This window comes from Meles meles, chromosome 3 (genome assembly GCF_922984935.1).
Source record: "Meles meles chromosome 3, mMelMel3.1 paternal haplotype, whole genome shotgun sequence".
In the NCBI taxonomy this organism is placed as follows: Eukaryota; Metazoa; Chordata; class Mammalia; order Carnivora; family Mustelidae; genus Meles; species Meles meles.
This window is the reverse complement of record NC_060068.1, coordinates 109,391,922-109,419,187: the sequence shown is the minus strand read 5'-3', so window position 1 is coordinate 109,419,187 and position 27,266 is coordinate 109,391,922. Positions and strand designations below refer to the sequence as shown.

General features: G+C 52.7%; 1 protein-coding gene across 1 annotated transcript in view; it reads left to right on the top strand.

Annotated features, from left to right (window-relative positions):
* The window catches only part of TGFBI (transforming growth factor beta induced), a 32,318-nt gene extending 14,869 nt beyond the window's left edge, over nt 1-17,449 (top strand). The window contains exons 4-17 of the mRNA XM_046000678.1: nt 1,393-1,553; nt 1,851-2,015; nt 2,275-2,421; nt 4,485-4,626; nt 7,104-7,316; nt 8,130-8,267; nt 8,803-8,948; nt 9,629-9,765; nt 10,546-10,676; nt 13,089-13,213; nt 14,450-14,552; nt 15,125-15,204; nt 16,265-16,289; nt 16,791-17,449. Of these exons, the coding sequence (XP_045856634.1) occupies nt 1,393-1,553; nt 1,851-2,015; nt 2,275-2,421; nt 4,485-4,626; nt 7,104-7,316; nt 8,130-8,267; nt 8,803-8,948; nt 9,629-9,765; nt 10,546-10,676; nt 13,089-13,213; nt 14,450-14,552; nt 15,125-15,204; nt 16,265-16,289; nt 16,791-16,831 (1,754 nt within the window). The 3' untranslated portion in view covers nt 16,832-17,449. The remainder of the gene's footprint in view (nt 1-1,392; nt 1,554-1,850; nt 2,016-2,274; nt 2,422-4,484; nt 4,627-7,103; nt 7,317-8,129; nt 8,268-8,802; nt 8,949-9,628; nt 9,766-10,545; nt 10,677-13,088; nt 13,214-14,449; nt 14,553-15,124; nt 15,205-16,264; nt 16,290-16,790) is intronic.
* Nucleotides 17,450-27,266: the final 9,817 nt, after the last annotated feature.

Sequence of the window (27,266 nt, the reverse complement as noted above, 5' to 3'; positions counted from 1 at the left end):
AAGCTGACCTTCTTACGTGGCTGGTGCAGCAGACTCCAATTTCAACCTGCCCGTGCTTGCCTCCCAGGCCTGGGCTGCTGGCCTTGCTGTCTTGGGCTGGGAGGGCTTCTAACCACACCCAGCATTTCTGATCCGTGGCTGGAGTGCTGGGCTGGGGCACCGAGGCACCCCCTCCTCCCTCCGTTGGAACTTGAGCCTTTGGAGTCCATTGGGAGGAGGGTGGCCAACCAGGCAGGCTTTCCCAGAACCAGCACAGGGAACCACGCCGGGCCAGAGGAGCCGAAGACTGCAGCACCTAAGAATTTTATCAGAGGGTTTCCTTCAAGCGTACCCCCCCAGGGACTATGCGGAGGGGGAGTTTAAACTTTGAAATTTGGTAATTATGCCTTGAGAATGTGGGACGGACTTGAAAGGACAGTTTGGTTGGTGCCAATGTCATAAGGGGGTGGGGGGCTTAGGTGGAAGGGAATTATGTGGGAATTATGCGGCTGGGAGAGGAGAATGGCCTGTGGGAGGGGAAGGCCTTCTATGCTTAGGGCCACTTTTGGGTTTTTAGGAAATAACATTTTATTGCTTGGAACTAGACAAAGAACCTGGAAGATTTGTAATGTTCTTTCATTCCAGTAGAGGCCATTAGGAAACCAGTTTCAACTAGATAAATCGGAAAGCCCAGTTTGTAACTAGAATATCTATTTTGGGTGTATATTCCTGCTGTTATTATGTAAACGTCTACGAACGGGGCGCCTGGGTGGCTCAGTTGGTTAAGCAGCTGACTCTTGATTTCAGCTCAGGTCATGATCTCTGGGTCCTTGAGAGCAAGCATGGGGCTCTGAGCTCAGTGGGGAGTCTGACTGGGATCCTCTGTCCCTCTGCCCCTCCCCCGACTTGTGCTCTCTCTTTCAAATCTTTATATGTCTGTGAACAGAAGCTTCATTTTCCTGAGGCTAAAATGATGAAAAATGACCAATTAGTAGAGTCTCAGCAGGGAGGCATTTGACCCCCGAAGTTGCTTTAAGGAGTATGTGACAAGGGTGCCTGGGTGGCTCAGTTGGTTGGGCGTCTGCCTTTGGCTCAGGTCATGGACTCGGGGTCCTGGGATCAAGCCCCACATCCGGCTCCCTGCTTGGCGAGGAGCCTCTTTCTCCCCCTCCCTCTGCTGCTCCTCCTGTTTATGTTTCCCTGTCAAATAAATAAATAAAATCTTAAAAAAAAAACAAAAGCAGCTTGTCACTCATAAAGTGACAGGCTTTCAGCTGGCTTTCAGAAAGCCATCCTTGGGCTTTCCCACACACCTGTCCTGCAGGTCCCGTGTGCTCTGCACACCAGGGAAGGTGTGGTCTGGTTGGGGCGGGCTCCACAGGTCCGTCCCACCTCTGTCCTCTGCCCCTGCAGCCCTACCTCTCTCAAACCTTTACGAGACCCTGGGCGTCGTTGGATCCACCACGACTCAGCTGTACACGGACCGCACGGAGAAGTTGAGGCCCGAGATGGAAGGGCCCGGCAGCTTCACCATCTTTGCCCCCAGCAACGAGGCCTGGGCTTCCTTGCCAGCTGTGAGATGACCACCTTACTTCCCAGAGGGGTGGCTGGTGGGCGGAAGCGAGACACTCTACAGCGATTTCCCACTGTTGCACAAAGCTTCTTCCTTGAGCCCTCAGATGAAGTCAGGGAACTTGAGTTAAACTATATCTCACTAGATGACTTTCTGTGCCCACCCATCCTACTGTCTAGATGTTGTGTTCACTGAGGAGGGGCCCTTGGTTTCCACAGCACCTTTCCCAGGGTAGCAGGAAGCCACCTGTGCCCCTGTGGTCGGCCGCCCCCTAACTGCCGCTCTGGCTTCCTTCCAGGAAGTGCTGGACTCCCTGGTGAGCAACGTCAACATCGAGCTGCTCAATGCCCTTCGCTACCACATGGTCAACAGACGGGTCCTGACGGATGAGCTGAAACACGGCATGGCCCTCACCTCCATGTACCAGAATTCGGGCATCCAGATCCACCATTATCCCAACGGGGTAGGGAGTCCCCAGGGACCCAGCCTTGCCCTGTATCCACCCTGAGCCCAGGCCCGGTCTGCACATGGGGCTGGCTCTGGGGTTTCATTCTGGGGGTGAGGTAGGCTGGAGGTCATCCCCGCCTCCTGCACCTGCTTCTTCCCGGGCCCTCCGGTTCCACAGCTGTGGAACCCACATGCTGCCCTGTTTTCCCCTGCTGAGGCTTCGGGCCCACACCTCTGGTCAGTGAACTGCTCATCCTCATTTCTTCTCTGCACAGATCGTGACCGTGAACTGTGCTCGGCTGCTGAAAGCCGACCACCACGCCACCAACGGTGTGGTGCACCTCATCGACAAGGTCATCTCCACTGTCACCAACAACATCCAGCAGATCATCGAGATCGAAGACACCTTTGAGACCCTTCGGGTGAGGGACTGCCGTGGGAGAGGACCCGGCCTGGGGACATAGGACCTCTCAAAAGGGCCTTCTTCTGCAGGAGAAGCAGAGTGTGTCTCTTCATGGGCATTTAGGAGAAGTACAGCCTGTTCTTCTAAGAGCCCATGAACACAGAGGGTCCACTCATTACTGAGCTTGACCACGAGGAAGCATCTTAATCCACTGCTGGGAAACTCCCTCTGCCCGTCCTCTCCTCTGTAAGGCTGTCCTTTCCTGACTCCCCTGAAAAGTCCCGTAGTCTGTAGCACCGCAGGTCCCTTTGGGCCCTCGGCTGCCTGGGCCTGTACCTCTGGGCTCCAGCGGTGAGAGGGCCCTCCCCCACTCCCCAGGGGCACTTTCCATATATGCAGGACAAGAATAGTGCCAGGCTTCATGACCTTCTGGACCGCGTGTCTCCAGGGGACCAGGGGACCCCTGCCCCAGCCACCCCCAGGTTTCCTTGGATCCCAGACCAGCAGAGAGGTCACGGGAGTCTGAGTTTGACCTCTGGCCTGGCTTCTGCCTGCTCTGCAGCCACAGAACACCGTTCCTTTGGCCTTGCCCAGCAGGCGTTTCTCTGCGGGCTGGAGCGGCAAGCCGGCATTTCTCTTGGCAGTGGCTGCTCAGAGGAAGTGAACACAGGCTGCCCCGTCAGGGTTTTTGCCCTGATTCAGGGAGAACTTCCTGACCACAAAGGATACCAAAGGGGGGTTGCGGAGGCTCCTCCCCTGGAGATCTCCAACACACAGAGACAAACACCCTGGGGCTGGCCCAGCAGGGATGTGGCCTCAGGAAGTGGCTCTGCAGGGAACCCTGCTCTCTCAGCTCTCCCCTGCTTTCCTTCTGGGTCACTACAAGGTCAAGGGTCTGCGAGGAAATGATACGTCCCCACAAAGTTGGTGGCACCTCTCGATTAACCGTGCATAACCCCCACTGAGTAACGTCCTCTTACTTTAAGTTTGACAAGTGTTCCCTCCTTTCTCCCTCCCCTTGGGACCTCCCTACACCCATCTTTCCTTCTGCTAACACATACTTTAATACCTGCTCCTGGCCTGCTGGTGGTCTACCTGCCAGGGGTATACAGGTGAATGAGACAAATTTCTGTCCTCAGTGGCACTTTCGTTCTTCCTGAGGACAGACCAGATGCACACGAGGTAGCCATGGATGGGGCTAGGTATCGGGGAGTCAGGGAGTGGTGAGCCGAGGGGCCCAGTTGGCACTGGGTGGTCAGGGAAGGTTTCTCTGGAAGAGGTGAATTCAGGTCTGAGGACTGGAGGATGAGAATGGCCGGTTACATGAAAGGCAGGGGTTGGAGCACAGAGGGCAGAGCAGAAGGCAAGCGCAAAGGCTCTGGGGGCAGGAATAGTAAGAAGGAGGCGGGCAGGTCCAGAACGAAGAAACGTACACAGCTAGAGTGTGACGTGGAAGCAGCAGGGAGGCAGGGGCCAGAACTTGCAGGGCTGCAGGCCAGGCCAAGGGGTGTATCCTCAATCCCGGGGCAGCAGGAGGCCCCTTCGGCTTTTAGAAGATCCTAGGACTCCTCTGTAGAAACGGGTGATGTGATCCTTCCACTCCTGGAGCTCACAGAAGGAGCATTGCCCAGAGCTATTTAAGTATTACGCAAGGAGGACGCGAGCCGTGAAAATTTGTACAACAGACACTTTTTTGTCTGAGGGCAGTGGCGGGGGGTGGGGTGGTGATGGGGGCAACGCCAAGTTGGCTACCTAGAAAAGCGATACTATAATCAAGTCCCAGGGAAGGGATAGGAGTCAGAGAAGCCAAGAGAGGAGGAAGGGCAGAGGGAATGGCCAGGCCAAAGCCTGGGGTGGGAAGGCCAAAGACAGAGGAAGTCATTGAGAAATGGCCAGAGTGGTGGGAGCTCAGTCCTGACAAGGTCCCCGGAGGCCACCATGAGAGGTGAGCTTTGGCGTCTTGTCATTTCTTCTATGAGTCTGAAGCGCTTCAAAGGAGGCCTGGTGAGGCGATGTCTGCCTCTTGTCTGCAGAGCCTCCCAGAGCCTTCAGGCAACTCTCCTTCCTCTCCCTGCCCCACAGGCTGCCGTGGCCGCATCTGGGCTCAACACCGTGCTGGAAGGGGATGGCCAGTTCACACTCTTGGCCCCTACCAACGAGGCCTTCGAGAAGATCCCTGCTGAAACCTTGAACAGGATCCTGGGTGACCCAGAAGCCCTGAGAGGTGAGCACCCCTGAGCACCACTGGAACGGCCAGACGGAGCCCGAGGCCTGCTCTTGCACAAGATGAGCATTCCGCGCACCATCCTGTCCCATTGCTCCCGTCGGGCCCTGTCTCTGCAGAGGCCAGAGCAGAGCCCTGGTCAGAGGGACAAGGAGAGAACCCAGCAGCCTTTGTCCAGCAGCAGTTGTGCTGAGGAGCGAGGCAGGGCTGGAGGTCCAAAGCAGGCCCTGGCTAGACTCAGAAAGAGCTAAAGATGCTCAAAACTAGAGCAAGTCTGTGAAGTGGGCAGTGGCTTGGAGGTGTGGGGAGGAGATGGCCGGTCCTGGCGTCCTTGGAATGGGGCCATCGTGCTGACCCTTGAACTCTTCCTGTCTGGCCAGGGACCTCGTGGATAATCCAAAATGAAATTAATAGCCAGTTAGAGTTGACTCTTGACTCTTTAGAGCTGGGTCCTTCATGCCACCTCAGTGAGCTGCTCAGTTAGGGGTGTGTTGATTATTGCTGGAGGAGAAGGAAGGACCCAGCACATGTGAGAGGGGAGGGGAGGGAAGGCCGGGCTTGGCCACTGACCCCTGCATCTCCTGCAGAGAGGAGTAGCACCCTGGTCCTCTGTGTACCCCAACACACTTATTCCTCCCAAATACAATCTAGGGATGACTTCATTTCTTTGGAGTCTATTCAACCCACCTTCACACTGTACGCTCTAAAACACTTACTGTATTTCAGAGGCCCGATAAGTGTAAAATGTTCTCCTTGCAGCCACGCAGGGCTGGCAAGGGCACTTTTCTGAAAGCGCAGATGGAGATCTGTTGTGTCCAGATGTCACGGCACCTCCGTGCCTGGCCTGTGGCATGAACCCAGGCCCCCAAAGGAAACGTGGTACAGGGTTGTCTGCAAGGAAGTTTAAGCCTTCGGATCCCACAGGTTGTGGGATCTGAAGTGGTGAGCACTATGACACAGACACCCCCGTGGTGGTGGGCATGAGGGCGGGGGTGGGGCACGTCCCGCCAGGGGGGTCCTGAGGCTTCCCGAGGGAGCTGGGACGTGGGCGCATCTCTGCATACCGAACTTTCTATTTGGAGCCGTGTTCTCCCTAAAACCGCTTTTGTACAGAACACGTTTTCATTTTTGAAGATATCAGAACTCTTGCTGTAAGAAAAAGGCAGCCCTAATTTATTCCTTTTGCACACGGGCCTTTTCCTGCTCAGTAACCCACTTGCTGTGAGACCAGGCCCTCTGTACGGGGGTGTCACTGGCTGGCTCAAAGACAGAGGGAAAGGAGTCCAGCCTCACAGGCTCGGCTGTTTCTGGTGGCTTGGCACATAGGCAAGAAGCAGCCTTGGGCTGGTGTGCCTTGTTTGAAGACTGGCTGCCAGCCCTGGCCCTGCTCTCCCTCCCCATGGCCCTAGCAGGTGACCCTTACCCCACCCAGCCTTTACCTTCCTTCCCTTAGAAGCTAAATCCACAAGACCTCGTTCCCATGGCAGCCTGGCTGTCCTTTCCCTTCCCGCCAGCCGAATGGCTTTCAAGGCCCCTGACGCTCCTGTGGGAGCCCCATGCCTCTGTAGGGGTTTCCTCCGGTCCATGATGGTATGGTTTTGGTTCTCACGCTCAGCACAGATTGAAACTTGCCTCTGTGGTGAGACTTTAAGGGAAAGGGCCCTAGTGACCTGAGGGAATGGCCGTCCAGGAATCTGCCCTGCCAGGTGGGGGTCACGTCCCCCCACTGCTCCTTGCAGCTTCCTCAGGACCCCCAGCCTCTGCCCTGTCCCCGAGGGCCACTTGGACAAGGAAATAAATTCTACTTATGAGTTATGGGTGGGGTGAGGGGAGTACCAAAGACCGTGTCTGATGGATCACCATCCCCAAACCCGAAGACAGATCCTGGCAGCTAGTGGGCCCTTGGATAAAATGAACAAAAATGGGTAAAATGCGCAGATAATCTAGAACTCTCATTTGCTACAGTTTCCATCTTTCCCTATCAAATTTCACATTTTTCTAAAGGTCAGTAGATAAAAAGTCTGAGGGTAAACTCATTTTGAGGGTCAGACACTAATAGAATTCAGTCTCAAGTTCAGGTGCTCAGGGAGTCACGAATGTTTGTTGGGTGTTGACTGTGTTGTCGGGCACTGTGCTGGGTGCTTTACATTCCGGGCTTCATGTCCCCCTTACAGCATCCCCAGGAGATGAATGCTAGGCTCATCTTGACCTAAGGAGGAAGTTGAGGCTCCCAGGGGCTCAGTGACTTGCCCAGGGCCCCACAGTGGCTAAGTGGCCAATCTGGGATTCAGACTCAGGCAGTCTGTCTGCTGACTCTGCAGGAGGAGAGGAGGCCATGGGGCGGCGCAGTCCCCAGCCTTATCTCTAGGTCAGTGTCAGAGAGAACAGAATCCTCACAGCCACGGGGGCTGTGAGCTGGCCTCTGAGATCAGCCTGGAGCCAACACGGCCTTGATCTGTGTCTGTTTTGGTCCCCAGACCTGCTGAACAACCACATCCTAAAGTCGGCCATGTGTGCAGAAGCCATCGTTGCAGGGATGTCCATGGAGACCTTGGAGGGCACCACCCTGGAGGTGGGCTGCAGCGGGGACATGCTCACCATCAATGGGAAGGCCATCATCTCCAATAAAGACACCCTGGCCACCAATGGTGTGATCCACTACATCGATGAGCTGCTCATCCCGGACTCAGGTGAGCCAGGCCTCCGAGGGCATGATCCTGCCAGGCCTGCTGGCCCCTCTGCCATCTGCAGTGGGAGCCCTTGGGGAATTTAGGGATCGTGGGGGCCATTTCCTTGCAGGCACCCAGCTCACAGCCTCTCGGGGGAGAGGGCCTGGGCAGCTGGCAGGTCGTGGCCAGACTGTGAAGACTCTTGAGCCGCAGGCCTGGGAGTCCAGGCGTCACTTTGGAGGCATCTGAGAGCTGTTGAGGGGAGCCGGGGAGGGATTGACTCAATCCCAGAAGCCGTTCAGGAGATCAGCCTGCTCTGGTTGGGCGCAGAGGGCCATTTGTTGGCCTCTGAGCACCCACCATCTCGCTGAGCCTGGGAGAAATGACTGAGTGGACTTTGGCTTGGGCTTTGTGCAGCAGGCTAGCCCCCTTCTGGAATTCCAGGGAGGTCGGTTGCCCAGAAGTGAAGCAATTTCACAGAAGAAAACCGAACCAGAAGTTAGCTTTCTGTGGGTGTGGTCACTGGCATCATGGGACCCTCAGAAGTCGCCACGCAGACCGCGCTGCCTTGCCGCAGGCTTTAGATGGCACCCTGGCTGAAGGCAAGGATAGAGACTGGCCTCTGCCTCCTGCTCCTCACCTCCCTCCCCTGCCCAGGGAGACCTGGGGGACCAGGGGCCTGATGACACGAGCCCGCTGTGCGGCTGCGGGGCTGAGAGGGCTGTTGACTCACGAGATGACATTCCTGCTGGTGTGCGTCATGCTGTGGGGTGGACGGAGGATAAATGAAAACAGCACTTGTAACTTTTGAACCTGCGTTCTCTTTCCTTGCAGCCAAGACGCTGTTTGAGTTGGCTGCGGAGTCTGATGTTTCCACAGCCGTTGACCTTTTCAGACAGGCTGGCCTCGGCACTCATCTCTCTGGAAAGGAGCGATTGACCCTCCTGGCCCCCATGAATTCTGTATTCAAAGGTAACGTGGTGAGGGCAGCCCTAGGAGAGGGTCACCTCCATAGCACCCTCCCAGAGGGACAGCACCCCGCCAGCATTAGTGCTTCCACCGGCTTGCCCGAAACCTCAGGGGCTCTGCTGTGTGATCTGGCAGAGCAGAGAATGAATTTGGGGGTCTGGTCCTCAGAATCCAAGAGTTTGCATCTGGCCAGAGAGTGCCTTTTTATTCGCAGAATCAACCGCTCATGTGATCGGCAGGTCAGAGTGAGGATACAGCTGAGCCTTGGCAGAGGTGAAGGCGGAGGAGGGGGCCAAGTGGTGTCCGTGCCTTCCCCTCCCTCCACGGGCAAAACTCCAGACACCCTCAATTATCTAGACCCTCTTGTGTTTGGTTGATTTGCAGAAGATGCCAGATGTTAAGGAATATTGGCAGCCTCCCTGGATTTCTCAATCTCCCATTTTCAAGCGCAAGGAGGGTTGGGCTTCCCACTGCATTTGTCTCTCGTTCTCTTCCTTTCTGGAGCGTGCCTCTGGACCGAACCCACCTTCTCTTGCAGATGGAACCCCTAACATTGATGCACACACAAGGAATTTGCTTCTGAATCACATGATTAAAGACCAGCTAGCTTCCAAGTATCTGTATCATGGACAGACCCTGGACACTCTGGGTGGCAAAAAACTGAGAGTTTTTGTTTATCGCAATGTAAGTTCTGGCTCCTAAATCATGCTCTTTCTTTGCCTCAGCTCTAAGAAATGGAAACTGTATTAAAGCAAACAAATTTATATATGTGGGTATGTAGCATATAGCTGACTAGGTAGGCAGTGGTCCACATCGAGCTCAGTGTGATCAACGGGGCGGAGGGATGGAGACTTTGAATCCTTAGCTTATGCAAAGAGAAGCCTTCTGAACGAAACACAGCTCTCCCTGGTCCAGAAGGTTCTCTTTTCCCTTCTCCTGTCTGTTTTCTATCTTCAAACTCAACAGTTACTGTGGACAGTCAGCCAGAAAGCACGGTACAACACAGGTGTATTCCCTGGGACCTGCCAGTACCAGTGACTAAAGACGGTTGTCATCCGTTAAACAATTCAGTAGAGTTGATCTATTGATTTCATCATCGTCGATGGACCTCATGTGTACTGGAACAGTCTCATCGTGGGGGACCTCTCTGTAACATTAGTGGGGCCCAGTGGCCCTTTCTCCTTACGGAACACTATTTTTATTTTTCCTTTCCTGGAGAAAACACGACATTTTATTCTTGTCGTAATGACCCGCTGTAGCGTACATTCACTGCTCTGTGCGGATGAAGACCCCAGCGTGTGCTTAGAGCACATCAGGAGGCCTCATTAGGGTGGATGACCTGTGTCTGCCCCTCTTTGGTACAGAGCCTGTGTATCGAGAACAGCTGCATTGCTGCCCACGACAAGAGGGGGAGATATGGGACGCTCTTCACCATGGACCGAATGCTCACCCCCCCAATGGGGACCGTCATGGACGTCCTGAAGGGGGACAATCGCTTCAGGTAACCAGCCTCATGCCATGGGAGACTTCTGCCAAGTGGTCGTGCCGGGTCAGGACGCTGGGTCTCAGCTATCTGTCAAGCTCCCCACTGCCTCGGGAGGCTCAGTGAACACTGGCGGTGTCCTGGTGGCCTTCCAGCCTGGGGATCTGGGAAGGACGAGGCTCACGCTGGAAGCTTGAGTTGAGAAGAAGGATTATTTCTGGGACTGTAATCCCCACATCCTTGGAAACAGGGAGGGGGCTGCATTTTCGTATGAAGGGCAAGAAAGATACCACACTCTCATCTTGAGGTCCCAAGTAAGCTGACAGCACCCGGTTTTGAGTGTGGGATGAGTCTCAGTCGCCACAATATCTCCTTGGAGTCCCTGAAGACTCCTTGCCGCTCCTTCTCAAGCTCCCTGTGTCACTTTGTTCTCTTGCCGCCTCTCTCCATTTCTGACCTGCTTGCTTACCCCTGGGTGCTGTGACACCAGAGCCTGGAGACCCCCAACCCTGCACTCCCCTGAGTCACATCCCCAGGGCCCGGTGGCTTGGCCTCTTCCTTCCTGCTCCCCCCCTGCCTCTGGCCTCTGGCTGGTTGATGGAGCTGAACATTTATGGAGAAAATATGCAGAATGGAGTCTTCCCTCCTTGTGCATGATGAGCAAAGGGTGAAAACCAGCAAGAGGGGTGTAAATTCCAGTTCTGGGGTCCACCTCCCAGCAGTGGGGAGATATTTGGGAAAGTGGGCATCCCCTCCCCGTCACCGGCAGGTGACATTTTCTCTTGTGTGTCTCCCTAGCATGCTAGTGGCCGCCATCCAGTCTGCCGGGCTGACGGAGGTGCTCAACAGGGAAGGGGTCTACACGGTCTTTGCTCCTACAAACGAGGCCTTCCAAGCCATGCCACCAGAAGAGCTGAACAAACTCTTGGGTAAAGACCAAGCGAAGTATATTTTACACGGTTTCTAACGTGACTGAAACAGTCAGGGGACCAGCAGGAAACAGGGGGCTCATTACCAAGGGTTTGACTGAAAGGAACTTAATGGGGAGACTGCAGAAGTGTGGGCAGGAGTAAGGGACCAGCAAAGGATGAGGACACCCAGGGAAAAGTGTTTCCCACCACAGGCCAGGGGCTGGGGAGGCCAAGGGGAGAAGGGGACAGGGAGAACGGGAGCTCAGGGGAGGGGCACAGGACAGCAACCAGAGCCCACATGCAGCTGTGGGCAGAGCCAAGGCAAGGGGGCCAGGACTCCTTCAGCCTCCCTCTCCTCCCACAGGCCCATTGCGTGGGCCTCCTGTCAGCCATGAGAAGGGGGCAAGGGACCCTGGATGGTGTGCATCACAGCGGTCAGTCTCCCTGGGTACCACGCAAGGCAGAGAAGAGAAGAGAGACACTAAGTGGGTAACAATGAGCCCCGTCACTGAGACATGTCTTCCCCATGAGAACCTGGAGGACAGCCGTAATGAAGCCACTTACCTGTGTGAAATGTCCCTCAGGGCCAAAGCTTTACCAGAGAAGCTATTCCTGGCCCTGAGAAATTTAGCTGAGGATGTTTGAGAGATAAGCCCAGTGGTTAAGGGCTTGGATTCCTGGTTCACCTAAAAGCAGTTTTAATTCCTGGCTCGCATTCACCAGGTGAGGGATGTCTAGCAAGTCCTTTAACCTCTCGGAGCTTCCTTTTTCCCATTAGAAAAGTGAGAGTGCCTTGCCATGTGTAGTGTGGAGTAAATGCGGTGTTGCCGGCAGTGCTGGGCACACGTCCTCTCCCCCGTGATAGCTGCGATGATGGGGTTCGGGGTGGGGGTGTAGTGTGGAGCTCTGGTGCTCGCCTGTGGGCACACTTTGGCCCTCCCACAAAGGTGAGCCTGAGGAGAAAGAGGAGGGAAGCTAGAGAAGAGGAGGAGGAGGAGGAAGGACCTTGGCCACCCTCTGGGCATGCCTCATCTTCACCTTCCTTCCTGCCCTGGGGCTGGAAGGAACTTTCTAATCAGAAAGTTCAGGTTGCAGGCAGCTGTGGGCTGAATTTGTGTCCTGTTTAATAGTCTTTATTGCAAACGAATGCCTGTGTCTTTGATGCTGATGTATGTTCCTGAGAAAAGGAGAGAAGTTCATTCTGAACATAAACTTTCCAGCCTCTCTTGGTCCAGCAGGAGTGGAATGTTCCCCAGATGGCCTTGAGCCTGCTCGCTTCCCTCTCATTTTCAGTTGTGCAGGAGGAGGCTTGGATGAAACTTCCCAAATGTGCCCTTTGCCAGGCCTGCAGGCAGGAAAAGCCCCCAGTGCTCCTGGGGGATAGAGGGCCAGCCAGGCGCAAGAGGTCAATCCAGGTATTAGATGTCTTGGAAGAAGGAGACCCCCTGCCCTGGGGGCTGGCATGGCTCATCGCTTCCAGGCGGGATTTCTATAGAATGGGAATTCCCATCTGCCAAGTTGTGGGATGTTTGGAAACTACATGGTACCCGGTGGCTCCATTCCACGGCACTAATGCAGATTTGTCTGTACCTAAGCAAACTCTCCAAAATGCTTTCAATCTTCCTCCGCTCTTAGTTTCAAGATGCTGGAAATAGGCATCCAGAAGCCCTGGGGGAAGTCTAGCCACTTGGCTGGGAATGTGAGTATCAGGGCAGCCGTGATGGAGATGAGAGGACAGCTGGCGGCTTTAAGAATTGCCTCCCACACTTAATTTGGAAAATGCCTGTGCACCTTTATGAGCAATCGGATGGTCTCCCCAGTTGGTGGAGAAGCTGATGTGGGCTGGAAGGAATGCCGAGACGTGAAGGGAGGGATGCTGCGGAGGGAATGCCCCCCTTAGCCCTGACCTCATCGGCTCCACGGCCCCCCCAGACAGCAGCTGTTGAGTCTTTTAAGTTCTCCCTGCAGGAAACGGCTGCCCCAGAATATGCATTTGAGGGCAGAATGTGTAAATATTTCACTACTGTGTTATAACCGTCGGGAGCCACGCTGATGATGAAATGTCCCAGATGCCGGTGCTGGAAAGGTTCCTGACTTTCCAAGCAAATATTTAGCTCATGGAAAAATGAGTCATACTCACAGAGGAGTATGGATTAACTCCTTCTCGGCAGCACAGAGAGCTCTTGCTTAACCCAGCCGTTCCCGCCCTCCCCACTACAGAGGCAGATTCATGGCCGCAGATGTGTGCCTCAATCCCCAGAGCCTCTGGCAGGCAGCCCGTCAGAGGGCTGAGCACACCCAGTGTGCTCTGGTGACAGAGTTCAACGTCTCGGCCATCACCACTTGCCTCCCCTCTCGGCCCTTCTAGACGATGCCGGTTATCAGGCTTACAATGAACTCTGCTCTCCCTTCTTTCCCACAAACCCGCAGGCAATGCCAAGGAGCTGGCCAACATCCTGAAATACCACATTGGCGACGAGATCCTGGTCAGCGGGGGCATCGGGGCCCTGGTGCGGCTGAAGTCTCTCCAGGGGGACAAGCTGGAAGTCAGCTCGGTGAGTGTGCCCGAGAACTAAGCAGCCAGCCGTGCTCTGCCGCTGGGAAGCCAGGGCACCTCCCAACCCCTGGGCCAGGGTTACACATAAACACACACACACACAGTCTTGAAAGTGCACCTTGGATCTCTGAGGGCATTCTGCCCAAAAACAGAAAAGAGGAAAGGGTCTCCAGGGAAATCAGGCGAGATGGTGCTTAGACACGAATAGAAACATCTAGATTTGCCTGGGAATCAAGCGTCTGACTGGCATAGGGGAGAGGCCCGTAGGTCTTCCTTCCCTTAAGAAGATGATAGGCGATTACTCATGCATCTTCTCACCCCATCCCTTCAAATCTGGGGCTCACCAAGCCCCACCATGAGCCAGACTATCCCTAGCGGCTTTTTCTTCAGATGCACGGTCTGCAAGCCGCCTCTGGCTCTGCACCTTGATGACACGTGTTCCACTTTGAAGCTGCCTGAGGGGACTTCCTCACTGGAGAGAGAGAACAGATGCGCAGCCAAGCTCAGTGAAGCTGCCTGTGGCCTGGCTGGCGGTACCAGCCAAGGTCACTGGGCTTCCCTGTGGAGCCACCCATCTTCCAGAATATGGCTGGCCCAGCCTCGGTGCCCGACCCCTCTCTCCTGACTTTCAGCCATCCCTTTGCTTACCACTTTCCCTCTGGAGCCTGAGGAAGCACGGAGGGAGGCAGAACATGAGGACTTGTTGACTCCTAGTTTGGGGGGTTGGGGTCCCATCAAAGCCTTCCGTTCCACCTTCCCCTTTGGGTCTGACCCATGAGTTGTTCAGGAAGGACTGAGGTAGACACCTGGGTGCATTTCCTGTAAGAAAGTCAGGCCACTGAGGACAAGTGGAAGGAGCCCTACAACCGGGGCCGGAGGCCTGGCTTCTGTTCCCCGCCGTCCCACCTACTTAGTCTAAAGGAGACCCCAGGCCCGTCCTGGGTCTCGGTTTCTTCTTCTGCTAAGTGGGGTGGTAAGAACCCCCTCTTCAGCCCACAGTGCTGAAAGGACAACGTGACAGCGTGGGGGGCTCTTCTGTAGATGACACTGCGCTGAGCCACACGCCGATGTGAGAACGCGACCACCGAACTAAAGGCGTGTGATTAGCAGAGACCCTTCCATTCCCCAGCGTATCCCTCACGTCTAACACACGTTCTGGCATCCGGGAGCGCTCAGTAAATTCTCGCCGAGTGAGCAAGATCCATGTGGTCCGTGTCGTCTCTTTTTCTCCCAGAAAAACAACATCGTGAATGTCAATAAGGAGCCGGTTGCGGAAGCTGACATCATGGCCACCAACGGTGTGGTCTACGCCATCTCCAGTGTCCTGCAGCCTCCAGGTAAGGCCCTAACCTAGCCCATCCCCCCTCAGCCTGCAGCTGACCCTTCTGTACACATGGCAGCTGGTGCTCGACAGGAAAACTAAAGAGAAGAAGAGCGCGGGACATGCCACCCGGGCCTCCGTGGATGGCATCGCTGGGGCTGATTGAAAAGTGAATTAGGGAGTGTGGGTTTCCACTGTGCTGCACTAGAAACCAGAGGACACGTTTCTTTTTGCTGAATTGCCTGTCTTAGCCCCACTCGGACACAGCCGACTTATTTGTCACCCATGGATGTGGTGAACCTGACTCCCAGCCCACGTGTCTTACACCATCGTGCCTGATGGGAATTCTCTTTACCTCCAGCAAGATTGAACTTGGGTCCAGCCTCTGTCTGCACTGTACACTCACCTTTCTTTGCGTTCTTTCCCCATGGGCCACATTCCACTGTGAGCTAGAGAAAGTTATGAAGGAAAAAACCCCATGGGAGAGCGTGAACCAGCAGGCCCAACAGTGCCCCTCAGTCCTGCTTGCTGTCAGTGCTGTGCTCAGACGTTCGCTCTCACCAGTGTTGCACCTTCTTTTGTCTCCAGCCATCAGACCTCAGGAGCGAGGGGATGAACTTGCAGACTCTGCACTTGAAATCTTCAAACAGGCATCAGCATATGCCAGGGTGAGATGCCTCTAGGTTTGCCTGTGGTCTGAGCCGCCGTGGGTCCTCTGCTTGGGCCCATTCAGGGGGCTCTCCGGGTTCCTGTCTTCCTTGTGCTTTCCCAGGACTCCGTGAAACTTCTCCCCACTTCCATACAGGCATCCTTAGCACTGGCCTGAGTGGAGTTCTGAGGAAAGAGCCCAGGCAGCCCCTATTTCCTTTGTGAGCAAAAGCCCGGGCCTTTAAACTGAGGTCTCTGACCCTCATTCCATGGGTAAGCCACTGCTGGCGAGGACAGATAAAGCTCTGGAATCCATCTGTCCAGGGAAGGCCACCCATCCCGAATTCACCCCGTGGCCTTGCCTGGCCTGAGCCTGGGCCTCTAAGTCCCCTTCTGTTTTTCATGGCATGGCCTGTCTTGGGGAATGCTGGGGCTCTCTGAGGCAGTGGTGTGGGATCTGGATACAGGGCAGGTGTTGGGGGGACCTCCCTTCCTTGCCTCAGCTCTGCTTCCTCCTTAGAACCTCTCCAATTTTTCCTGCGCTTCTCTTTCTGCTCCCCAGCTTGCCCGGGGCCTAGAAGCCCCACTCAGTCTCCTTTGCTGCTTTGCATGAGGTGGAGCCCCTCAGAAACCTGGGCACCTTATAGAAAGTTTGCGTTTTAAGAGAAGAGGCTGCTGGAAGTGTTGTTACCCAGAGTCCTGGAGCTGGAATGTGTCCTTTACTTTTGGACAGAGGGGTTTCCTTCGTGCCCCTTGAGAAGGGTACTTGGCCTTGAGCTCCTACTCTTGAGGGCCACCCACTATGCTGTCCCAGCTCCCCAAACTCTAAGCTGCCGTCTCGGTGGAAGCCTGGCTTTGGGGTCTCCCAGAAATATCCATCCCAGACTCTACTTGATTGGGGCTTACACTGTGCTTGGGGCCGCCAAGACCACCTGAGGGCTCTCTAGGAGCCAGCAGCTACACACTCCCCTTCCTCTTCCTCACCCCCAGCATTTTTTCTGAGTAGGGCTAGCCGTGGGGCCACAAGCAGGGGCAGGTACAACTTTCACTAGAAACCTGACACTTGGTGTTTTCTTTCAGGCCGCCCAGACCTCTGTGAAACTAGGTAAGTCTGGCCTGGGTTTAAAGTCCTTTGTATAGGTGCTTGGGCCTCCCCCGCTCCGGCCCCCCGAGCAGGCACAAACCTGCCATCAGCGGCATATAGATGAGAACGTCATGGTGCAATAAAACAAGTGTGGCCTTTGGGGTCAGACGCAGAACACCCAGTTCCCTTCTTCTGTGAGATGGAGATACTAAGAGCACCAGCCTTTACAGGTTGCTGTGAGTTTTTGGCTTTGGGAACCTGGGAATATTGCATGTGCCATTGGCAGGAGCACATGGTGGTTTAGGTCGAGGCTGGTGGCAGAAGTCCCAGTTCCCATTACATCATGGGCAGAGACATCACGATCTTTGTTACATTGTGGAGGAAGACAGGAAATCTCCCACACCAAAAAGCAGGGGGCAGGGGAGAGTAGCAGGAAGAGGGCCTGCCGGCCCTGTGCGTGGTTCTGACGGTGTCCTAGACAGATAACGCATCCTTTCCACTTAGGAAACTTCTCTCTTCCAGCCCCCGTGTATCAGCGGTTATTAGAGAGGATGAAACATTAGCGCGGAGGACGTGGGAAGAACGCACATCGGCAGCTCACCGCCACTTTCTCTGAGTTTACCAAAGAGACTGAATGTTTCTGAAACCAAATATCACACTTCAGTGTACCTGGGCTGCACCAGAATGAGACCTGAGCCCTGGGTGGGTGGAGGGAGGAGGGAAAGAGATGTCTTGTTTTGTTTTGTTTTGTTTTCCCCAAACATGGCTTGTTAACCCACTGCTTGTGGAGACCTGGATGTCCCTGCCCGATAGTCGCTTCTAAAAAGGACCTGTCCTGAACGTGGACTTTCCCGCCCGTGCCAAGTGCTCTGGAAAAGGGGGCTGAAGTTTTGTGGTGCTCACAGACCACAGATCAGGCAGTCCAGCATCGTGGGGATGGGGGGAGGGGAGTCCTGGCACAGTTTTTGTAAAGCTCTTTTACAACTGGAGAAATGGCATCGTTATAAGCTATGAGTTGAATTGCTCTGTCAGACATGTCTTGTGCCTGCACGCGGCTTGGACGCTTCTTGGTGGCCCTGTCCAGGGAGGAAAGGGAGGGTAGAGAGAGCATGCAGAGCCCAGGATTTCCCAGGTGTGGCAGAGCCATCGTGTGTTTGTAATAATAAAACTAAAGAAACGTATTCCTGTGTGGACGGGAAGCGCGGGCCGGCCTGGGTATTCGCAAGGGTGGGGGCTGTCTGTTTCTTGGGGTTGTGTTGGTCCTTCCTGTGGAGATTGCAACCAGGAGCAGCGTGACAAGGAGCCCCGAGGGGATGGTCTGTGGGACATGCTCCGTCGTTGTCGAACTCAATTTCCTTCCAGCTTCTATGGGCCCTGGGGGCTCGAGTCCTCTGTGTTCCCTTGCCTCTTCTTGTTGGGCAGAAGTCCCCATTTCCTGTCCAGCCTTGTGACCCCTGCCTTGGTGTTGGACCTTTGAATGCTGGGCACTACCCTGTGGAGAGGTTCCTGCAGGGTCCCATTATACAGATGAGGAGGCCGAGGCTCAGGAAAAGGACAGGCCCTGGGAGCACAGCAGATAGCTGAGCTGGGACCAGCACCCAAGCGTTCTGCCTCCCGGGGACCACCATTTGGCATGGGAGTCTGTCTAGGTTTTCGAGGCCCATACCCCCTGTGCCAACCCCCACACAAATCCTTTCCCCGGATCCTTTGGTCTTCTCCATTTTGAAATATCCTCAGCACTGACAGCCTGAACAGGCAACACTGTTCCCCACCTGCATGGCCTTAAACTGTCAGGGCCTGTTCCCAGAATGGTCCCAGGGGGCTGACCTAAGCATCTCCATCTGAGGTCCGTCCTGCAGAAGAAACGAGATGATTCCCACAAGATGCCTAGCACAGCATTAGGTATCCTGATTTCTATCCCGCTATCCGGGATTGCTCAGGATCCGTGCAGCTGAGAGCCCCTTTTGGTGCCTGCCAAAGACAGGCCCCTTGTCTGGGGACAGGTCATTTTACCTCCAGGACCTGGAGACCCACACAGAACTCAGCACCATGGTTGGGAACAGCGGTGGGGGCCCAGATGGAGCCCCTCCCGTCGAGTCTGGGGCAGACAGACATTACCTGTCATACCTACAGTCCCTCATCCACCACTCTGTGGCCCTCCTTGGTCCATCCACAAATATCTGTGTGAGGCCTCAGTCCCGTGAAGCATCCGTGCTCACGGGGAAGGGAGCTGTGCGTTGGCTAATGGCACTGTGGCCCGCGCTTCCGTTGCAGATGAGGAACAATCTGCGGAAGTAGGGATGGAGGAAGGGATGCTGGGAGCTCTTGGAAGTGGGAGGGGATGAGAGCAGGTGTAGGAGCTCTCCTGGAGGTGAAGGGCGGGGGGAGAGGTGTCCTGAGAGGTGACAGTTAGCCTTCTGCGGCTCCCAGTCCTGCTCCACAGTTCTTCCCTGCTCACCCAGCCCCAGGGGCCGTGCTGGCTGGGCTGCCAGGGACGGCTAGTTCTTGCTGGATATGCTGCCTCCATACTTCATTTAAGTACCCGAAATGCACAGCCCGGACTGGCCAAGAAAACATCAGAATCCTAAGAAGCGGTTAGGATCACTTTTAAAGATCCCTTCATTTAAAATAAAAACCAACACAAGTTCCTTAAAAATGCCCAAACCCCTCCCTCTGTGCCCGTGATCGCTGCCCGGCCTCCATCCCAGCCTCCCTGACAAGGACACTCCACTTTTTCAACTGGAATGTCCTTCCTACAGACTGAGCACCACACACAGCCTGCCTGGTCCTGCCTTCCCTTCCCAGCCAAAAAAGATTGAGCTCTCATTTTTGGGTCCTGATACCCCTCACCCCCACCTCTGTTGTTCTTGGAGACCCCAGGCTAAGGATTAGGGGCTTCTATCTGGGAATGGATGCCCAGGGCTAAGGGGTCGGCGCTGGATGTTTGGGGGGACTGCTGGAGGGAGGTGTGCACCTGCCCCGTGTTCCCCTCTGACAGAAGGCCAGAGGACAGCCCAACCAGGAGGTTGCTTAGTGCTGGGCTGACCCCTGCCCATTGGGCCCCAGTGAGGAAAAGGAAGGAGTGGGAGGAACGCCAAGCATTTTGCTAGTTGCCTTCTCTCTCTGCTGTCACTAGGCAGCTGACAGGCCTTCGGGATAGAGAGCACTGCAAAGACCCTGAGCATAGGGGCCCTGGCAGGCGAAATTTCCCTCTGTGCTTGAAGCCATAATTCAGTGTCACAGTCTGAGAGGAGCTGCCCGGAATACTGTCCTCGGAAAACTTTCCAAAGCCAGGAGAGAAGGCCATGGAATGAGGGATGGGCCCAGTGCCTTCTCCCGAGAAGTCAAATGAGGCCACTTCTGGCCATGCCTGCCTGGCAAAGAAAGAAACATCTCCTCTGTGGGATCCTGTGACCAAACCCAGGACCAAGGTGGTTCAGGGAAGTACACACACTCCCAAGTGCTTACACACTCACATGTACACACTTTCACACGGTCACACATTCACACTCACACCCTTCCCCCCACACACACCCGTCTGTAGGCCTGAAGGGGCTAAAGGGCCCAAGACAGAGCCTCAGGCACAGCTAACCTCTGGTGGGGAGAGGACTCTGGGACCTGGGGGAGGGGCCCTGGTTGCTCCCCAGGAAACTTCAGGCTGTGGTTTCAGGCCTATGGGAGACAGCCACATGGATCATCCAGAGCAGGAGGCTGTCCCATCCGGAAGCTCTTATCGGTGAGAGAGACGGTGGAGAGAGCACCCTGAAGAACGTGGGGGGCCGGGGAGGGGACTCTGGGTGGAAAGAACAGTGTGCTCTGATCAGATTTTCATTGTGGTAAAATATACACAGCAGGGAATTTACCTTTTTAATCATTTTTTAAAAAACTATTTATTTGAGAGAGAGAGAGAGCAAGTGCACATGAGTGGGGGGAGGGGCAGAGGGGAGACTCTCAAGCAGACTCCGCGCTGACTGGGGAGCCCGATGGAGGGCTGGATCCCACGACCCACGAGATCACAACCTGAGCGGAAACCAAGAGCCGGACGTGCAACTGACTGAGCCACCCAGGCTCTCCTTTCCAACCATTTTTAAAAGTGTGTAGTTCTGTGGCATCAGGTACATTCCCATTGCTGTGCGATCATCTCCAGGATTCTTTTCATCTCATTAGGTAAAACTGAAACCCACTAAACACGAGCTCTGCATTTTCATTCCCCTTGCTCCCCCCGGGCCTCAGTCACCTCTGTTTGACCTTCTGTCCCTATGAATTTGACCACTCTAGGTACCTCATATAAATGGAATCGTATAGTACTTGTTCTTGGGTGACTGGTGTTTTGCCTCAGGACGCTTTCTGGATTAATCCACGTGATGACATGTGTCTAATGTCCTCCTTTTTCAGGACTGAGGAATCTTCCATTGCTCATATGACACATTCATCCATTGATGGAGGATGGGTGGCTCCCACTTGCAGGCTATTGTGAATAACACCACTATGAACATGGGTGTACAAATATTTGAGTCCATTTTCAATTATTTGGGGTATATACCCCAAAAAAAGAATTGCTGGATCATATGATAATCCCACCTTTAATTTTTAGAGGAAATGGGGCTCCTGGGTGTCTCAGTCAGTTGAGCACCTGACTCTGGATTTGAGCTCAGGTCGTGATCTCAGGGTCCTGGGATGGAGCCCTGGTGTTGGTGTCTGTGCTCAGCAGGGAGAAGCCTCCTTGTCCTTCTCCTCCTGCCCCTCCTCCCATCCTTGGGCACATGCACGCACATGCCCTCTCTTTCTTTCTCAAATAAATAAAATCTTTAAAGTTTTGAGGAACTGCTACACCGCTTCCACAGTGGTTGTGCTGTTTTATTTCCCACAAACAGTGCACAGGGGTTCAGTTTCTCCATGGCATTCTTGCCTTGCTGTTTTCTGCTTTTATAACACCCATTGTAACAAATGTGGTTTAGATTTCATTTCATTCCCTAATTATGAGCAACTTTGAGCATCTTTTCATACGGTTATCAGCCCTTTGTATTTCTTTGGAGAAATATCTATTCAAGTCTTTGCCCAATTTTGAATTAGGTTATTGGCTTCTTGAATGTTACCGAAATTCTTTATATACTCTGGATAATAATCTTTCATGAAATATATGATTTGAAAATATTTTCTCCCATTCTGTGGGTTGCCTTTTAACTTTGTTGGTAGTGCCCATTGATGAGCAAAAATGTTTAATTTTTATTAAGTCCAATTTGTCTGTTTTTCTTTTGTTCCCTATACTTTTGGTGCCATATGCTAGAGATCATTGCTGAATCCATTGTTGTAAAGCTTTTCCCCTATGTTTTCTCCTAAAAGTGTTTATGTTTAGATCCTTGACCCATTTTGAGTTAGTTTCTGTGTATGGTATAAGGGTCTGCATTCATTTCATGCAAACATCCAGTTTTCGCAGTCACATTTGTTGGAAAGAGTGTCGCCTTCCTGTTGAATGGTCTTGCCACTATTATTGCAAATCATTTGGCCACATATGTGAGGCTTTACGTCTGTGCTCTGTTTCCATTGGTCTATAGGTCAGTTTTCATGAATCAAACCACACCGTTTTGATTGTTGTAGCTTTGTCGTGAGTTTTGAAATGAAGAATGTGAGTTGTCTGGTTTTTTTCAAGATTATTATTATTTTTTTTTTTGGATATACAGAGTCCCTTGAGATTTCATATGAGTTTTGGGATGATTTTTATATTTCTGCAAAAAGACCTCATTGGGATTTCACTGAAACTGTAGATCACTTTGTAGTACAGTATAGACATCTTTGCGATATTGTCTTTGAAACCATGAACACAGGATGTCTTTGGTTTATTTTTGTCTTCTTTAATTTCTTTCAATAGTATTTTACTCTTTTCTACATATAAGTCCTTTGTAGAACCTTGGTTAAATTAATTCCTGAGTGTTTAATTTGTTGATGATACTGTAAATGACATTGTTTTCTTGATTTCCCAATTTAGAAGATTGCTTTGGCTTCAGGGTGGAGGGAAGGAGTGGGAGCTGGGAAACCAGTCAGGAGGCTGTCAGAGCTATGCAGGCAAGAGATGACAGAGGACCGGGGTGGTCTCACTAGAGGTGGAAGGGCATGGAGGGATGAGGTCTATCCTGGAGGTAGGACAGACCGGATTTGGGATTAGGTTGGAGGACTGGTGTGGAAGAAAAGGAGAATTCAAAGATGCTGATGTTTCTACCTCAAACAGCCGGCTAAAAGTTGGTGTCCATTTTTCTTATGCAGAAGAGTGAAGGAGAGGCTATCAGGAGGAGAAAACTAATGGCTCTACTTTGCAGTTGGGGAAGCCTTTTAAACGTCGGAGTGGGATGTCAAAGAGGCTTCTCGATATCCAAGCCCGGAGCTCAGGGAAGAGGTCAGGACTGAGTTGAGGTGTTTGGAGTCATTGCATATAAGAATTACTCACACACAGTGCCTAGGTGAGATCACCTAGCAAGAGTGCACAGATAAAGAAGAGAGCCTTGGGATTCTCTGGCATCCAGAGGCCTGGCAGAAGAAGAGAAAGCTGCAGAAAGACCCAAGAACTTGTGTGTGGAGCTGTGGATGCCAAGGGAGGAGAGCCTTCCAAGAGGGATGACGTGTCAGCCGTGTTAAGTTACTGGTATGCCCACTGGATTGGGCCATGTGCGTGTCATCAGTGGTCTCAGCAAGCACATCAGTGCAGATAAGAGGACTGCATCTGGAGTGAGAGGGAACAAAGACAAAATGGATACATTTTGTGGTTTGAGGTGAATAGAGGCAATTTTCAGGGAATGAGAACCCTGTAGGTAAAAGAAAATCTGGAAATCGTTTATCCTTTTAGTTTCATCTTTCATGCCTCATTCAGAAAGGAGTTACCCCAGAGCCTGGTTTCCAGACAGGCAATAACCCCTTGATTGAACAAGGTGGCCTTGGGCCCCTGTTGCCCATTGAAAAGGAAGAGGGAACTTTCCAGACACTTGGGGCATCCTTCCAGAAGGCTGTTAGGCATGTGGACTGGAGGAAGCCTGGCTCCAGTGCTCTCCTCAGAGCTCTCCCAGAAAAGCAGAGGGTGGTCTGCTCTGGTCTGCTTCAGTCCACTCTGGCTAAGACCCCCCCCCCTTGTCAGAGAGGGGGCACCTGTGGGCCAGCAGGCCCCAGGAGAAGGAAAACATCTGCTCCAGAGAACAGACAAATGGCTGGTTAATCACACCAATGGCAAGTGACTTATCTGAGCAGGTGACCTGGCCCTCTAACTCCCCCTGGGGAGGAAATATCATGCTTAGGTAGCTCCCCCATTTCTAGTCTCCTCCTCCTCCAGTTGTATTGAAGGAAGACTGTCTGAGGTTTGGGAACAGCCGAGACAGAGGGAAAGACTTTTGATTAAATATCCTCATTTGGGCGGAAATGAGTTTTTGAGTGAGCAGATGGAAAAACCACTCTCTCCCCTGTCAGTGGGGCCTGTAAGTCCCTATGGCTTCCTGGCAACAGCCCATAAGTAATTCGAACTCAAGGAAGCCATCTGCACGCAGGGACCTTTCCCCGGTGACAGCTTTCAGTCTGGCTCCAAGAAGTAGAGGGTGAGGGAGATAGCCCTGGTGGTGGCTGGTCACACCGTGGTCGGGGAGGGGAAGAACACGGGGCTAGGGTGTACGCTCACACACGTGTGCACACGTGTGCGGGCACACACACACCTGTATCCTCAGTTCTTCCAACATACAAGCACAGCTCCTCAGAACGTGCCAGAGAACAAAGCAAGAACAGTCTCTGAACTGCCAAGATGCAGCCTCAACTCCCAGCCCTCTGACAGGAAACACCACCATTCAGATCCTATTAACTTCCGGCCTAGAGCAGGGGCTCCTGATCTTCCCTGAGCCAGGAGCTCCCGGTACAAGCTGGGACCCTGTCCTCTGGACCAAGTCTCTACAGTGCAGGGTTTTGAGGACCACTCCTCCTGGAGCCCCGCTCTATGTACCTTTCATACAGACCGAATTCTCTAACACTACAAGCTTCCAGGGCGCAGCAAGACCTCTGTCTTTTAAACATCCCACTTGGACACACAGTCAATTAATACACGTTCATAAACATAAAGCGAGTGGGCAGTTCACAGCCACCCGGTTTCTGAGCCTCTAACTGTGCACAGAGGCAGCTGCTCATGGCACAGTGACACCCCGCTCGTGACACCAAGAGAGGCAAGAGAGAACGCCGCCACCAGGTCGAGAGGCCCTCTGACGGGCTCACAGGTGAGAAGCCCTGCGAACGTCAGGAGGGTGGGAAGACCTTCACCCCGAACTCAAAACCTTTTCAACATGACAGAATCCACACTGATGTGAGCCCCTGGGCCCCTGAGTGACATGGAAACACCTTTATCTCTAGTCTGTTGTGACAGTTCCACCAGGAGGAATAACCCACATGGAAAGTAAGTCTTTGAAGGGATTTCTCAATAGCCTCTGTCTTTTTGGAAATCATGGAATTTACACCAGTAAATCATGAAAAATAAAAGCCCTTTGGCCATCTTTCTAACTCCATTTTTAGCTTTAGAAAACTCTTATTTGTGAATCTTTATTTCCTGATGCACCCATCATTTTCTTGTTAATGTTTAAATTCAATTTGACTTTGAGTCGCTCTAAGGCGAGAATTCAGGGTCTTTGTGAATAATGTCATCTCCCGATTTTTATCCCAGCACCAGGGATTCAACACTTACTTCCTCTCCTGTTATATTGTTTTGCCTTCTCAGAGATACATTTGATTTTTATTCGTATCAGCTTGTGTCTCAGAGCCATATTTTCTCATTTTCTGTTCCTTTGATTTGCATATCTGTGCTCACACCCGTACCACACCCCTTAAATTGGTGTTAATTTAATGTCTTTTAATGTCTCTGATTTCTTTGCTTTTGAAGATAACTTTTTTCTTTTTGCAAAATTAACACTTTTTCCTTGTAAAGGTTTTAGAAAATAGAAGCAGAAAGAAAAAGTAAAGATCGCCTATAACTCTACCAACCAGGGACAACCTTTGTCAAATGATCAGAGCACATTCTTTCTGATTTGGATTTGGAGGTAAATGGGAGCATACGTGATGTATCATAACTTCTCTTTATTCTGCTGACATAAATTATTAATAAGCTTCAAAACAAAAACAGAACAGGTGCTGTGGTAGACAGAATTTTGGAGGGGGGGGGCCTCTGTGACCTTGGCTCTCTAGTGTTATTCCCTCCTTGGCAAAAGATGATCCAGGTGGATCCAATCCAATCACACAGCTTTTTTTTTTTTTAAGATTTTATTTATTTATTTGGCAGAGAGAGATCACAAGTTGGCAGAGAGGCAGGCAGAGAGAGAGAGAGAGAGGGAAGCAGGCTCCCTGCTGAGCAGAGAGCCCGATGCGGGACTCGATCCCAGGACCCTGAGATCATGATCTGAGCTAAAGGCAGCAGCTTAACCCACTGAGCCACCCAGGCGCCCTAATCACACACTTTTTAAAAGCAGAATTTTCTCCAGCTGGTGGCAGAAGCAGAAGTCAGGCAGACAGTTGGTGTTTGAGAGGGGCTGGACACAGGGTTGTTCTTTGAAGTTCTAGCCAGTCCAGTGGGAAGCAAAGCAGGTAATTTTTAGGAGTGAACCCATCCCCGGCTGAGAGCCAGCAAGGAAATGGGGGCCTTGAACCTACAACCCCCAAAAGCTAGGCTCTACCACCCACCAAAAAGCTTGGAAATGGATTCTTCCCAGAGATTCCAGGTAAGAGCCCACTGACAGCATGTCAGCCTAGGAGACCCTGAGCAGGGAATCCAGTCAAGCCCACCCAGAATATTCATGAAACTGGGAAGCAATTGGTGTTGTTTTAAGTCAGTAGGTTTGTGGTAACTTCTTACATGGCCCTAGACATTAATAGAGGCCTTTAAACTAACAAACAACTAAAAAGAAAAACACATTTATCATCTTTCTAACTCTATTTTCAATATTACCAGAGTCACTTTGTGGACTGAGCCTGTGAATTTAGTTATATTTTTTCCACTCAGCATCTGCAATGGTCTCTCGATTGCCCTGGTTTCAAGGAACGCCTGCGTCAAGATGGGGTCTCCGGGGCGGGGATTCAGGGCCAGGCTTCGAGACTCCTCTGTGCACCTGCTCCAGGAAGCAGGAGGATTCCTGGCCCTCAAAGCTCTCCCAGACTCACCAAACACCTGCCTTGAGCAGGAGGTGTTCCCAGGCACACAGCCCTGGTGGTCTACCTCAGCCCATGGCTGTCCACACCCACAGTGCCTCTGTATTTCACTGACAAATTACGATGCGTATCAACTGAGCCCCTGATCATTCACAGGGCCTTCTGGAAACATGCCCAGCTTTGCATTCTCACACACTTAAAAGCCTGCAGGTTTCTGTCCTATAGCACCTAAGGGTGGCATAGGGTTGCCTGGTGGAAGAGGAATTGAATCACCAAGACCCCGGAACTCCACCAACCCACCCTCCGGCGCCAGTCATAATAATCAGAGACTTCTCTTACTGAAGGCCTAGCTGTACAAAGCCTTACGCTGTGTAGGTTATACTCACATTCCCTTTTATTACCTTGTGTCTTAGTTTACAGAAGAAGAAACTGAGGGTCAGACAGGTTGTATGATTTACTCAAGAAAGTGTCGTTAATGATTAAGTCCGGGGGGAGGGGCCTCGGCTCAGTTGATTAAGCCTCTTCCTTACGCTTGGTTTAGGATCCCAGGGTCATGAGTTGGAGTCCTGCGTTGGGCTCTCTGCTCAACTGAGAGTTGGCTTCTGCCTCTTCCTCTACTTCTCTCCCTGCTTGTGAGCCTTCTCTTGCTCTCTTTTGCTCTCCCTCCCTCTCAAAATCTTAAGAAAACAAGCAAACAGATGAAGTCAATGTTCTGACTCTGACTCTAGACTCTGGTAGCTACTACCTACCTTGGGTAGCCAAGGGGGAGGTACGCACTTAGCAACAACCCACAGAGCAGTGGCTGTTTGTTTGTCTTAAGATTTTGTTTATATATTTATTTAGAGA